This window comes from Ostrinia nubilalis, chromosome 3 (assembly GCF_963855985.1).
Source record: "Ostrinia nubilalis chromosome 3, ilOstNubi1.1, whole genome shotgun sequence".
Lineage (NCBI taxonomy): Eukaryota > Metazoa > Arthropoda > Insecta > Lepidoptera > Crambidae > Ostrinia > Ostrinia nubilalis.
In genome coordinates, this window is record NC_087090.1 from 11,952,496 (window position 1) to 11,965,487 (window position 12,992).

The 12,992-nt window shown below is 36.1% G+C and overlaps 1 protein-coding gene across 1 annotated transcript in view; it reads left to right on the forward strand.

Moving 5' to 3' along the window:
• The window catches only part of LOC135087954 (RB1-inducible coiled-coil protein 1), a 38,399-nt gene continuing 25,407 nt past the window's right edge, over positions 1–12,992 (forward strand). Inside the window, exons 1-10 of the mRNA XM_063982821.1 lie at positions 1–198; positions 834–990; positions 1,310–1,500; positions 1,688–1,929; positions 4,658–4,785; positions 6,353–6,567; positions 8,685–8,893; positions 9,744–9,926; positions 11,227–11,399; positions 11,826–12,012. Coding sequence (XP_063838891.1) covers positions 923–990; positions 1,310–1,500; positions 1,688–1,929; positions 4,658–4,785; positions 6,353–6,567; positions 8,685–8,893; positions 9,744–9,926; positions 11,227–11,399; positions 11,826–12,012 — 1,596 coding nt within the window. The 5' untranslated portion in view covers positions 1–198; positions 834–922. The remainder of the gene's footprint in view (positions 199–833; positions 991–1,309; positions 1,501–1,687; positions 1,930–4,657; positions 4,786–6,352; positions 6,568–8,684; positions 8,894–9,743; positions 9,927–11,226; positions 11,400–11,825; positions 12,013–12,992) is intronic.

Below are 12,992 nucleotides of genomic sequence, written 5' to 3' on the forward strand. Positions count from 1 at the left end.
GTGAGTTGATTATCGAGCAATGGTGGTATTATGACCTCAAGGGTTTGATACAAAATCAGTGCATTAATTATTGTGTTGTTTTTCTTCAAAATCTACTGAATTATATTGCTAAATGAAACATCACGCTTCGAATTTGATGTTATGCAACAAACTGTGATGGCCTGCAGAGGCCTAGTGTGATTTTCAGCGTATGTTTTTGTAAGTGTTAAATCTTTGTTGTTGAAATGTCTTCAAACGCAAAAAACAACACGTTACACTTTGATGATTGAATGTGGTATTATTTTTGGTTTAACTTTGATATTACTTATAGTTTAAGTAAATGATTAGTTTATTATTTATTTATGGTAATTTAAAATTATCGAATGTTTGTAAATATCAAATTAATTGACGCAAAACTGTTTTATCTAAGTGTTTTTTTGCGTGTGATTTATTTTTATGTCGAGATTTTGCATTGTTATTCAATTATTTCGTGACTCAGCATTTTTAATATGAATTCTCTGATAGTGTTGTCTTCAATTAATAAATATTAGAAGCCTGTAAGTCACTAAGGACCTAAGGTTTGGTTAGTAAATATTTCATAATTTGTTTGAAAACGTCAATTTTCCCCACAATTATTTTTGATAGATTCTGAAAAAATATGACAAAAATACCACACACAAGGTACCTACCACAGTAAAATATCAAAGATTTTGCTGTTAATATTGTATGTTAATGTTCTTAGTTTCTTACGAAAAGCTATTTTCGTGCCAAAAAATTACTTGAATGTATGTACTTTTGTACTACTGGCACTGAATCCTTATTATCATTTTGTTCAATAATAGTTTTTGTTGTAGACTCCATGGAGTATACTTTTAGACATAAGCGGTAGCGAAGAACTGCTTCACTAGTTTTATATGCGACACTGAAAGGGAAAACCGCCACAATGTTGTACATTTTCCACGTGGACGCTGGTCAGATGACCATGTATGATATGAATCTCACACTACAAAGGTAGGTGGTGTATTGTATGCTCTCTTACATAAGTGCTTATAAATATGTAGGTTCATCAAGTGTGAATTAAGAATATAATGATAAAATTATTGTCAATATTTTTGTTGGGTTTATATTCTGATCTTATAGTGCTTAAAGTTTCTAGTTTATAAATAAATGTATTTATTTGTCTAATAGTGTTTTAAAGTGACTTTTAGTATGGAAATGTCCTTTTAAAACATTTTATTAGTAAAAGGGGAGGCAGTTAAAAATAGTTTGAATAACTAAGCCAAGTCTTCTAATACATTATTAAAATAGAACACTTTTTATTTATTTGTAGCGTGGCCAGTCTGAAAGCTGCAATAGAAAAGAGGACCAAGATCCCAGCAAACTTATTGGTTCTGCTAGTGAGTGGGGGTGAGGTCTTGCAGTCAGACCACATGGTATCTTCGTACAGTGCTGGCACTGACACCAATCCTATCTACATGTTTAGCAAGCCTTCAGTCAAGGAAAGTCACATTAAACAGTCAAGTAAGTATGAAGCTCATAATACTTGTTTGTCATATGTACAGAGTCTGTCTCTCAAGTGACTTAAATTCAGGTGGATTAATAAAATTGAACTTGGTATTTGCTACTGTTTGCTACTATAACTGTAGTACAATCTGTAGCTACAACTCAAAATAGGATGGGCAAAACTAAATATCTTAATATCTTTTAGTATGCAGCGACTTAAGCCCGATACCAGAGTTAGAGCCGGAGTTCCGTGGCGATGGGCGCACTACATACGAGGGCAAGTCGATCGCAGACCTGGCGTCTCTCGTGGAGAACTGCCGCTCCAAGGGCCCAACTGTCCACACGGTGATGGCGTGCACTCAACTTGCGGAACAGTTCAGCGACTTGGCACATGAAGTCTCCAGAAGCTGTGAGCAGCTGGTTCATGAACAGCATTTGCAGCATCAGGTATGATATTATTTTTATAAGATTTTTTTATACTGTAAATGGCAGTATGTATTTGACTCCATACACACCTGACGTTAAGTTTAGGTACGATCACAATAGATCGATAACGGTCGCAGTGATACTAGGACTTTATTGAACTAGAATAGCCGCTCAACACAAATAAGTTTAGGTAATGTAGGGTGGTACACATCTGCCCTGCTAAAATTGTACTGTAGTGAAACACCATACTGTTTTAATTTATAATAATTTTAATTGAATAGTAAATTTATTTTGATAAACTAGGCTTATGTGCTCTGATGTATCAACTGTAACATTGTAAAGGTTTATCAAAATTCGTCCAGTACTTTTTGCATGAAGGAGCAACAAATATCCATACATTTTCATTTACTTTGGTATTTGTAAATAGATGTATTACAAACATTAAAAAAGCATTTGATACCTGATAGATACCAAGGCAACATCTCAATATTCAAACGAATAAATATTTTATCACAATGTAATCAGCACTTAATTTGATGGTTGATGCAATAAAGTGAAAGTTCTCCAGGCAATAATATTTTTGTGTTGATGAGTTTTTACGGCGATACACATTAATTTGTCATTTATAAACGCTTTGTGGATTAACTGGTTGTAATTTTGCCAATTGTAAATTACGAACGCCATTACGGAAGTAGCAATGTCATAATATTATATTATTTACGTACTAATAAATACCTATGATGATAAAACCTGAGTAATATGTAAAAATTCAAAATTCATTGTCTGTTTCGAACAAGTCTAGTTAGGTACAACTAAAAGTTGCCCATGCGCATGGCGAGTGATACGCTCGTGCGCGCCGAGACGAACATTTATTTGGCCAGTTGATACGATATTAGCGTGCGGAGGCACATCAAGCTAACTCAGTGGCTTATCTAGTCGCAATACAGGCTGTTTTGCAACAAAAATGTATCTGACGACTGTACATGATGAACCTATTAATTATTGAACTGATTGATAAGTTTGCACTGGACAGAATTAACTGTATTATAGCTCTTTAAAGAGATCAATAAATAAAATTACAGGTATTGTGTGACACAAAATGGTCTTGCTCTGTTAACCTTTTTTGGGTTCAAATTGGACAGACCAATCTAATCACCTTTCACAGAAGTTTTATCAATTAATTATTTACATTTACAACAATACTTACTTCCGTATAGATACGTGTTAGCTATTGAACGAAATTCTATAAATAAATGTTTATCAGTCGTATTTATTGGTTTTCAACAAACAGTATTTTTTATCTTTGATGACTTGAGATGTCTTTTCTATTTTAAACTTCGTCGATATAATCCATTGCTCATTTGACCATTTATAACCAGGTTTTTATCTGACGAAAATACATATTTTATTACATTCAATGACTTCTTTTTAAATTTTATCTCGGCCAGACAAAAGGCAGACCAGGCACTATTCCTTCAAGGTCGCTTTACTGACGGATACCAAACTGATTAAAATGCTCGAATTTATAATCGTGTCTCGCGATTACATCTTATCTTTGAATTATTTCAATCAGCGTTATTTACAGATTGATGCGTGTGCATCTTTATGTCATCATAAAAATGAAATCTTGTTAGTTGTTATGTTAATTTAGTCGTTCTTCCCCTTTTTCCGCCCGCATAGATTCGGTTGTTGTCACGGAAACATAGCGTGCACAACTGCGTGCTTGCTTTACTATTTCTGAATTAAAGAACTGTCACTAAAGCTGAGATAAAAGTAGCTTATACAACTGTGATTTAGCTTTCTTTCATCAGAAAAATCTAAATCAGTAGTGCTAGAAGGTTGCCAGTTGTGCCACACTGCATTATAATGAAATTTATTTTCAAGCTCTTGGTACTACCGTCATAACACCGCAAAAACACATTTTGTAATCCTTGTTAATTAAGAATTCATAGATGTTTTCTTGTTGTATGAATGTACACGTTTGAGTTTGAATGCTCTAATCTTAACAGAAAAATTTGACAAAAATACAGGACCCTTAGTTTTGTGATTTCAACGCGTTTTATTTTGATCTTGTATTTAATCAAAAGCATCTAAGTACAGTCGACGGCACATCAGATAATTTAGTTGCAAAGTAGCGTCTAGAAAACCTAATATAAGAAGCCACAGGGTTCCGTACATACTAATTCTGCTATACCAATCGGCTGCCTTTGGCTATTGTCTAGATATGCAGATGGCTCTATGATTATTGATGAATCAAACGCGCATCCAGTTGATGCTCAAGGTAGCGTACGCATAGCCTTAGATAAGATAGCTTTTATTGGGGAATCGGATCACGCCAAAAGTCCGTGCACGTCTGTTTAATTGCACGCGTGCGATATGCGACCCATATTACTCATGTAGGATTCGTTAACCCTGCTCGTTATTCGATTATGTCCTCTTTGTGCGGTCTCTGCGCACGTGTAACGCTTCAACCAAACCAACGCGTGCAAATCGCCAGGATGTCCATTGCTGACCATAGGCCTCCCCCAATGATTTCCATATCGCGCGGTTGGTAGCGACCTGCATCCAGCGCCTTCCTGTTACCTTTATGAACTCGTCAGTCAACCTTGTGGGTGGATGACACTTGTGTCAATAATTGAAAACCATCAAAGATAATTTTGTCTTCGAACCACTAAGCTGCAGGACTATACTGACGTATTATGCATCGATGTATGAAAGAAACTTGGTTATATGACGTTTTATTCCACAGGGTTGGGCAGCTGTTGTGGCAAATTTAGAAGACATATTCAATGAGTTCTGCGAGAGGTCTAGAAATTTCAAGGAGTCATTCAGAAAACACCGGCTAAAAAAGGACGAGTATCACGAGAAATTGAATGCGTAAGTTACACACACTTATAGTTTCATACTTTCATGTTATGTATGATTAATAAATTATAACCATGGGTTCGGTACTGTTGGTATTGTGTCATATTTAGAGCAATTGGAGACTGTTTCATAAAAAATACACATAGTACCACATAGTTTTAAAACTCAACTCATTCAGCTGCATAAAAACCAAAGCAAAACAGTATTCACATTACAATAGTTGTACAAAGTACAAAAGTAGCAATAGTTAATTTATTATGTAGATTTAGGTCTATTAACTAAATTGGATCATTAGCGCTTGACCTTCCGGTAGTACAAGCTAAGATGCGTAAAATGCTACGTTAGTAACTGCAGTTTTTCTAGCCGCCGTCCGTACGCCATACATGGTAACTTGCGGAAATTTTCGCAACCTTGACTAAGAATCTAATGTAGCTCAATACGAATAAAATTATATCGTACAATATAAAAATTTACAACAAAGACAAGTTAGCGTAATCGTAATTTAATGATTGATAGATTCCGTTTATTATGTAGTACAAACGCTATTTGCTCTATTAATCTTGACCTACCGACCTTACATCCGGGGAAGTATTGGTGTTGAGCCAAATAGGGTGAGGTAACAAACAATATAAGTAAGAAATGCCCGTTTCAACGTTTTTGGGGCTGGCTATGCATTGGTCTATGCATTACAAAACTGGTTTTAAAAATAGCGCGTTTAAAAATATGCGGAGTTGCTATGAAAAGTTGGACGTATCCGACGCTTTCTGTTTCCGCTATGAATTCAAAGTGCTAATGTATCGCTACCGTGATTTCTATTTTTAGTGCAACGGGTGACGGTTGAGTGAATATAACTATTAATATAGCGGTCATCTCAAATAATTATTCACCGTATCTTTCTATGTAGTAATGAGTATGCAACACGCCATTATTGTTGTTTAAATGCAAGTGTAGCGTGACGTATTTGCTGTACTTATTTACTCATAATATTGTTTGTTTTTAAATTAAAGCTAATTTTGAAAACAGATTAACTTTCTCACCTTTTGTAAATAACTATCAAGAATACTCGACTCAAAATAAGATAAATCAAATGAAGTCATGATTGTAAATAAACAATACATATCTATTACATTTATTGGAAACTGATAGTAATTATGTAATAATATGTCACATAAGTTTGAGTTTCTCGACACAACAAACGTGATCGTTAACAAATATTAACATTATTAAGCCAAATGCGATAAGCATTATAGAATCAATAATAAATGCCAGCTGATGTTATAGTTTGCAGCTGAATGTATGTAAATAAAACAAATATCAAGGACTTGAAGTTCAGTTGAATGTATTATTTTCCGTATGTGTAAATGTATTGTTTTAAAGATTACTAGTAATTTGTGGTATAACTCCTCCAGGTTAGCCAATTATTATGTTTATAGTGATAGGTTAAGGGTGGGTTCACCACAATATTCCAGCGGTCGACGACCTCACTTCCTCTCGAATCAGCAGTACAATGCCTTAACTGTAAGCATTTACTGTCCCTTTTAATTTCGCTGCTTATTTCAATTTATCTCTTACTTTTTAGGCTCAACGAAGTGTTAGAATCGCTAGGCAAGATTCCCATACTACCCGCACTACAGTTGAACGCTGAAGCGCACAGGTTCTCGGCGTTTGACGTGTTCGAAGAGACAGACTTTGAGGGTCACCCATACCGAGTCAGCCATCCCCTGGACAACAGTTCGGAGACCAAAACCTGCCAGGACTTTGGCGTGGAAGCCCTGAAGTTGTCTGAGGAAGAAGGTAATAATTATATGATTTATCTGTATAAAGTAGGAAAGCGCGAGATGCAGTGGACGTCCTACGGCTGAAATGATGATGATGATAACTGTAAAGTACTATCTTTGGTATTATATTTACATTGCTGCGAAGTGTATTTACAATATTTGTGTAATACGCGGACTTTTCCGCGAATTTGTTCACGTTTTAGCTGAGAACCGTACAAGGTCTTGTTTAAATCACAATAAATAAAATTTTTTCGTCTTTTCGAAATTTCATTCTGTTCAGAATTTTAGCATGGACAGATTCAAAATAAATTGGCTATTCAATAATATGTGCATCCTATGACGTAATCTCGTTTATAGTCTATCCAATATAGCTTGATTAGAATGACAGCTGCCATCAAAAGTAACGACATAACTTTGTAGTAGCGATCAATGAGAGCTAAATATTGGCGGACAAGAAATAATTCACGTCTGACCTACAAACAATATTTTCGACGACAGTGCTTCCAATAAAATTGATAATTTCGTGTAAATGCAGCGTTAAATTACACCAATAAGTAGTAATTCGAAATTATAAAAATCAAGCTAGAGTATTAACGACGTCTCTACAAGGTTATCTCGAGTTACAAAAATGTTAGTGTTGGGACATATCGACAAATGTCATATTAAATTAAAACTATTTTTTTAACATATTTAACAATTGTTTTTTCTAACTAATTTTTTAACATATTTAAGTCAAGTTATACGTTTTTCTAAATGTTCACTATTAAAAACCAAAAAACATTTCATTCTTAAATAATCAAACATCGGAAATCAATCACCGGTAATTTTTTGGGTATTCATAGCACCGTTGCTCTAGAAGAGATGCCCACCGCCCTCTAGCGAGAGGAAAAAACCACTGAAGAACACTGATGATAATGACTACGACTTAGGTTGTACACCCTTGACATGAGTTTTAAATTTTACTGTCTTTAAATTTAAATCATAATTGTCATTTTTATGAATAAAGATATGAAGAAAAATTGGGTGCATTTTTTTATATCATTTTTTCGAAAACTTATCGATACATCTATGTGAACCGTACGAAACATACCCATCACTAGTCACATTCGTTTGACAGCCGTCATTCTAATCAAGCTATATTGGATAGACTATAATATGTCTTACCACAGAATAATAATAAGTACTACGTACAGAAGTTTTACTTTGCGAAGGTATTTAAAAAAATGTATGCTCAATGTCATTAACAATATGGTGTAATTTAGCCTGTCTCAAGAGTCAAGCACCATTTTGTTGACAAACGTCAGTGATCGGCACTGCGCCGAAGCTATAGGGCTGACTTCGGTAAAATGATGTGACGTGAGGTGCCAAACTGCGGAAAATGGCGGAGGAAATAACATGATTTAGCATAAATTATCATGAATAATATTAACTACTTATTTACCTCTCAGTGTCTTGAGGCAACTTAAAAAAGTACATTCTGTGTTTTTATTATTATTTAGGCAGTTAAATACTGCACGGTATTTAGTACACCATTTTCTTTATTTTCTTCTATCATACACAAGAATACGCGTGCGTGAGTCAATGTTCGCTCGTATGTGAGGCCTTGTCGAATTAGTATCCTGTAGGTGGGCCATCGTGCGTGTTTTGTTTTTGATGTAAACTCGCGGAGATGAACAGGCCTGGTCTTACTCAGTGCTAGGACAAAAATAAGAGATACGCAAACTTCTGTTTGTATTAGTAAAACGAAAACAGGTATTGTCTTTCTGGAGTTATAAAAACAAGAATTTAACGTCTAAAAGTAATTGTTTACGTTGGTAGCGCGTAACTTTTTTTAGCCCATATCTACGCATTTGGTTATTTCGCGTCCATTGTGGGTTTGAATAAGTATTTAGGATATTAAACTTACTGTTTACTGCGTCACAGCGAAAATCGATCTTATTTCGCGAGGAACAAGGGTGATCTCAAGGACAGCATCTAATGTGCCACACCATCTTACAATATGCTTGTGATTTGAATCAGTATTCTATACACATTCCTTATTTCTATATTTTGATGCCAAATGTTGTAAAACGTATTATGCCGGGTTAATAGTACATGGATTGTCGTATTAAAGTCCAAATAATTTGTCTACAGTATTCGAAAACAAAGATGCATCGTCATGTAAAGACGTCGTACACTCTTCAGAGTCTGAGCAGCAAATCGAAGAGTCGGACGAAGGCGTCACCTTCCAAGCCCATCTGTACGAGAAAGACGACCCTACGCTACTCCACTGGATACTGGCCCAGGGGAACAAGGCATCCCTACAGGATATCCTGGACTACTGTCAGAAAGGACTGGCTCTGGTAAGTCTCAAAACGTCCTTTCGTGCTAATGTCTTTTCGCGCAAGTGTCCATACGCGCAAATGGCCTTTCGCGCTTGTGTCTTTTACACAAGTGTCCTGGTACGCTACTTCACTAGATACAGCAACAACACAGGGGAACAAGACATCTCTACAGGATATCCTGAACTAGTACCAGAAAGGACTGGATATGGTGAGTGTAAGGGGAACACGGCATTCCTACAGGATATCCTGAAGTACTTCCAGAAGGGACTTGCCCTGGTAATTTTCAGTACGCTCGCTACTTCACTAGCTATGGATACTTGCCCAGGGGAATAAAGTATCCCTATAGAATATCCTGGATTATTGCCAGAAGGGAATTACCCTGGTAAATCTCAGTACACCCGAGTATAAACAATCCACGTTATCAGAAAAGGCATAAATAGTTATCAAACTGTGTTATAAGGTTAAATTCGCTCTGCATCGATTGTGTTTTAGTACTTTCCATTTAACGTACCTATGGTAAGTGCGTACATTTTTATGCGTAGCTAAAATATTTTTACGTTCATGATACGCATTTCGGATTAAAACAACTCCATATATGCCATAGATAAAATCATAGATTCTATGGATTCCATTCCCGTTGGGGAGAAATTAAATTAGTATATGATGTAGTATGACAACGTTTATGTGTAAACGTTGATAAATGTATCTATTTTATTCAGTCAGATGTGTATCAGTACTATCAGTTATACCCATTTGGCCCCAACTGGCCCACATAGGGAAGAAATAATTTGCTTTGTACCTTAATGGTGCAAATATGTAGTATTTATGTATTATCTGATTTCATTTAAATCTTTTAAAATCATTCCAGATCGACGTAGAACCTCTCAAGGAACACGAGGACCAGTTGTGCCACATCCTTCAGTACGCGAATGACCACGGCCTCAAACAAATCCGAGGCATCGAGGACAGACTGTTCGGTCTCGACCAGATCCTCAGCGAGGTCAAGAAACTGGAGCGAGACCAACACGACCAGGCCGCTTCTTTGATACAGGTATGAAGTGTATCTTTGATGATTAAGTATGATCGTATATGGGCTGTATTATAAAATGAAGCTCAATCCCACATTCAATTTGAGACTTTTCATTGGTTGAACTTCCATATTTAGACCAAAATTGAGCGATAGAAGATTCTATATTATAGACATAGATATGTCTGACTGAGATTGAATCAAGTTTTGAGCATTGTTTTTTAAAACAGACTTATGCATTATTGCAATCATGATGAAGTATCATAATAACTAAGACATAATGGTAACATAGAAATTTGTGTTTTGATTGTGTTACAATACAACTTCGTTTGACTATTTAATTTTGAATTGCTTCTTTCATAATATTCTAATTTAACTCTTTCGTAGTTTGTCTCATTCTGCTTTATTTTCACCACCATCTATGCTTACGTTACTTGACGCTTTACTAATGGTCTAATTTCTTATTTAATGACTGACATTTATTCTTACCTATCCCACAAACACGAGTAAAAGGATCTTAAGGGTTGCCAACTAGACATAGATGTGAAGTTTTTAAATATTTTAGCAGAAAAGTACTAATAAGTGTAGAAAAGGTCCTGACTGATAAAAAGAAGGATAATGTACGATAACAATTATAATGGATGAGTGTGTGACGATTTGTGAATCAGTTCAGTAATCTGCTTTAGACTTACCTTAAAAAATGACAAATCTTTTAACCTACTAAAACATGCATACTTCCCTGTGGTATGTAAAATTTATTCTTTAGATTTCACAGTGCTCATAGAGCATTACATGTTTTATAAAAGTCATACATACCTGCCACGGGGGAGTAAAGCATTATTTTTCATTTCCTTTTTTCCTTTTTATTTATCATTTGCTGTACATTTCATATTCGATATCTTAGACGAACGTGACCAAAGCTCTGCCAGTGAAAAGGTACTCTCGAATGAATTCGCAAGAGTTGATTAAGGTAAGGGTTTGTTCTGACATGTCCAGGCTTGAAATCTTGATTGAGTTTATAAGTTGATGAATGCTACACTTATTTTATTAATAGTTAATAGTAACTATAACCTTAGCAAAATATTCACCTGCACGTAACCTTTCATTCTTGTCTTGTTTATACTTTAATATTGTCATCCACTAATATTTACTCTAGTTTCAGATAATACTCTTGTAAATAAGGAAGCTACCTAGTTCTAAATTTCATTATGCATGTCATCATTACTCCTAATTCTTCCAATAGTCGTAATTAAGCTTTGTTTGGTTTGGGATTGTGGGAAATTATCCAAAAATATTTATTTATTATTTATTATTTGGTCAACAGTACCGCGACCGCCTAAATTCGGCGCTGGATCCGTCAGTGCTGCCAACACTAGTGCAGTCCCACATCTGCCAACTTGAGAAGCTTCTGAAGGGCCACCAGACGCTGGTAGACCGACGGCGGCGCATCGCCAAGTCGAAGGAGGAGCTCTCGCAAGTCTTGCGGGCGAGATTAGAGTGAGTAACTTTTAGTTTTAAATAGAATACTACTTTTGGCCTCATTGTCATACAATTACAATTGAGTAGCAGATTGTTACATAACCATCAATGATTCCAACCAAGACACAACTTCTTTAGAAAGTTGCTTTGAAATCAATAAATTGACAGTCAATTGAGTTCGCGAATTAATTACGTCATAGTTCCCTTTGTTAGGGGAGAGTTTTATCAGCTGAAAAAGTGTATGTCATGATCGCCTTGCGCTTGGCACATCCATATTGGATCATGCTCCTAAGTGCCTCGCGTGATCGAAGCGGGTGGATCCTCCGGCTTTACTGTATTGCATTCGCCTATTGTATCTTATTTTTTGTGCAATTTTGAATATTTGCCTTATCCACCTTATTTCATTGACAATAAAGTTCAAAACAAATTACGTACTATCAACAGGGCGGTGCTGAAGATCGAGAACTCTATGTCGGTGCAGGACGCGCACGCGATGCTCTCGTTCCAGTGCTTCAACCGCCTGGAGCGGTACTTCGGCATCGTCGCGCAGTTGCATCAAGCGCCCGCGGTGTTCGTACGCGCTGTGCATGAAGTCGCTAGGAGGCGGACCTTCTCGGAGGCGCATATATTGGTACGTCCACCTTAAGGCACTTGTCTCCCGACGAGAAGGCTACTGTCAATTATTTACTGGCTGGAACGATACTTCGGCATCGTGGCGCAGCTGCATCAAGCGCCAGCGGTGTTCGTGCGAGCTGTGCATGAAGTCGCTAGGAGGCGGACGTTCTCGGAGGCGCATATATTGGTACGTCCACCTTAAGGCACTTGTCTCCCGACGAGAAGGCTACTGTCAATTATTTACTGGCTGGAGCGATTCTTCGGCATCGTAGCGCAGTTGCATCATGCGCCCGCGGTGTTCGTACGCGCTGTGCATGAAGTCGCTACCCAAGTAACACGCAATCTGTATATTCACTGAAGTTAAGATTGATATACGTTTTAAAGTCAGACTATCACTTTAAATCAGTTTTGACTTAGTTTAAATGCTTTTGAGTAGAATGCGGTAAAATTTACAATGCATGAAGCTATTATATGGTCTAAAAAAATTAAGTTAATTGGCTTATAATCATACTAAAACATTAATTACTTTTAATATACAGCACCTTTAACAGCATTTACACTAACACAAAGGTTAAAACCGTATATTAGTAAATAAGAAAACCTAATGCATTAAATAAACGTTGTCGAAATATTCTATAGTGCATTCAGATATATTAACACATTTTACAGATTGAACGCATTTTTATGATCTTTTCTTATGCTTATTTACTGCTCAGCATTAGCCAAACATTTACTAAAGTTTTAGCTCTGTTATCTTCTTATTTTATTGTTACTTTAAAGCTTTTAGCACTATTTAGATAAATAAAAAAAATATTTTATTACTTTAGGTCATAATTTGGCCATAAAACCACGAGCCGTATGATTATATTCATTTGTGCGTTAGTAGGTCCTGTATATTCATTAGAAAATTTATGTCGAACGTGTCACGTTATTGACATGAATAAACAGTGGAAAAAACTTAAGGCCGGGTTGCACCAACTTACTTTAACAAACGTC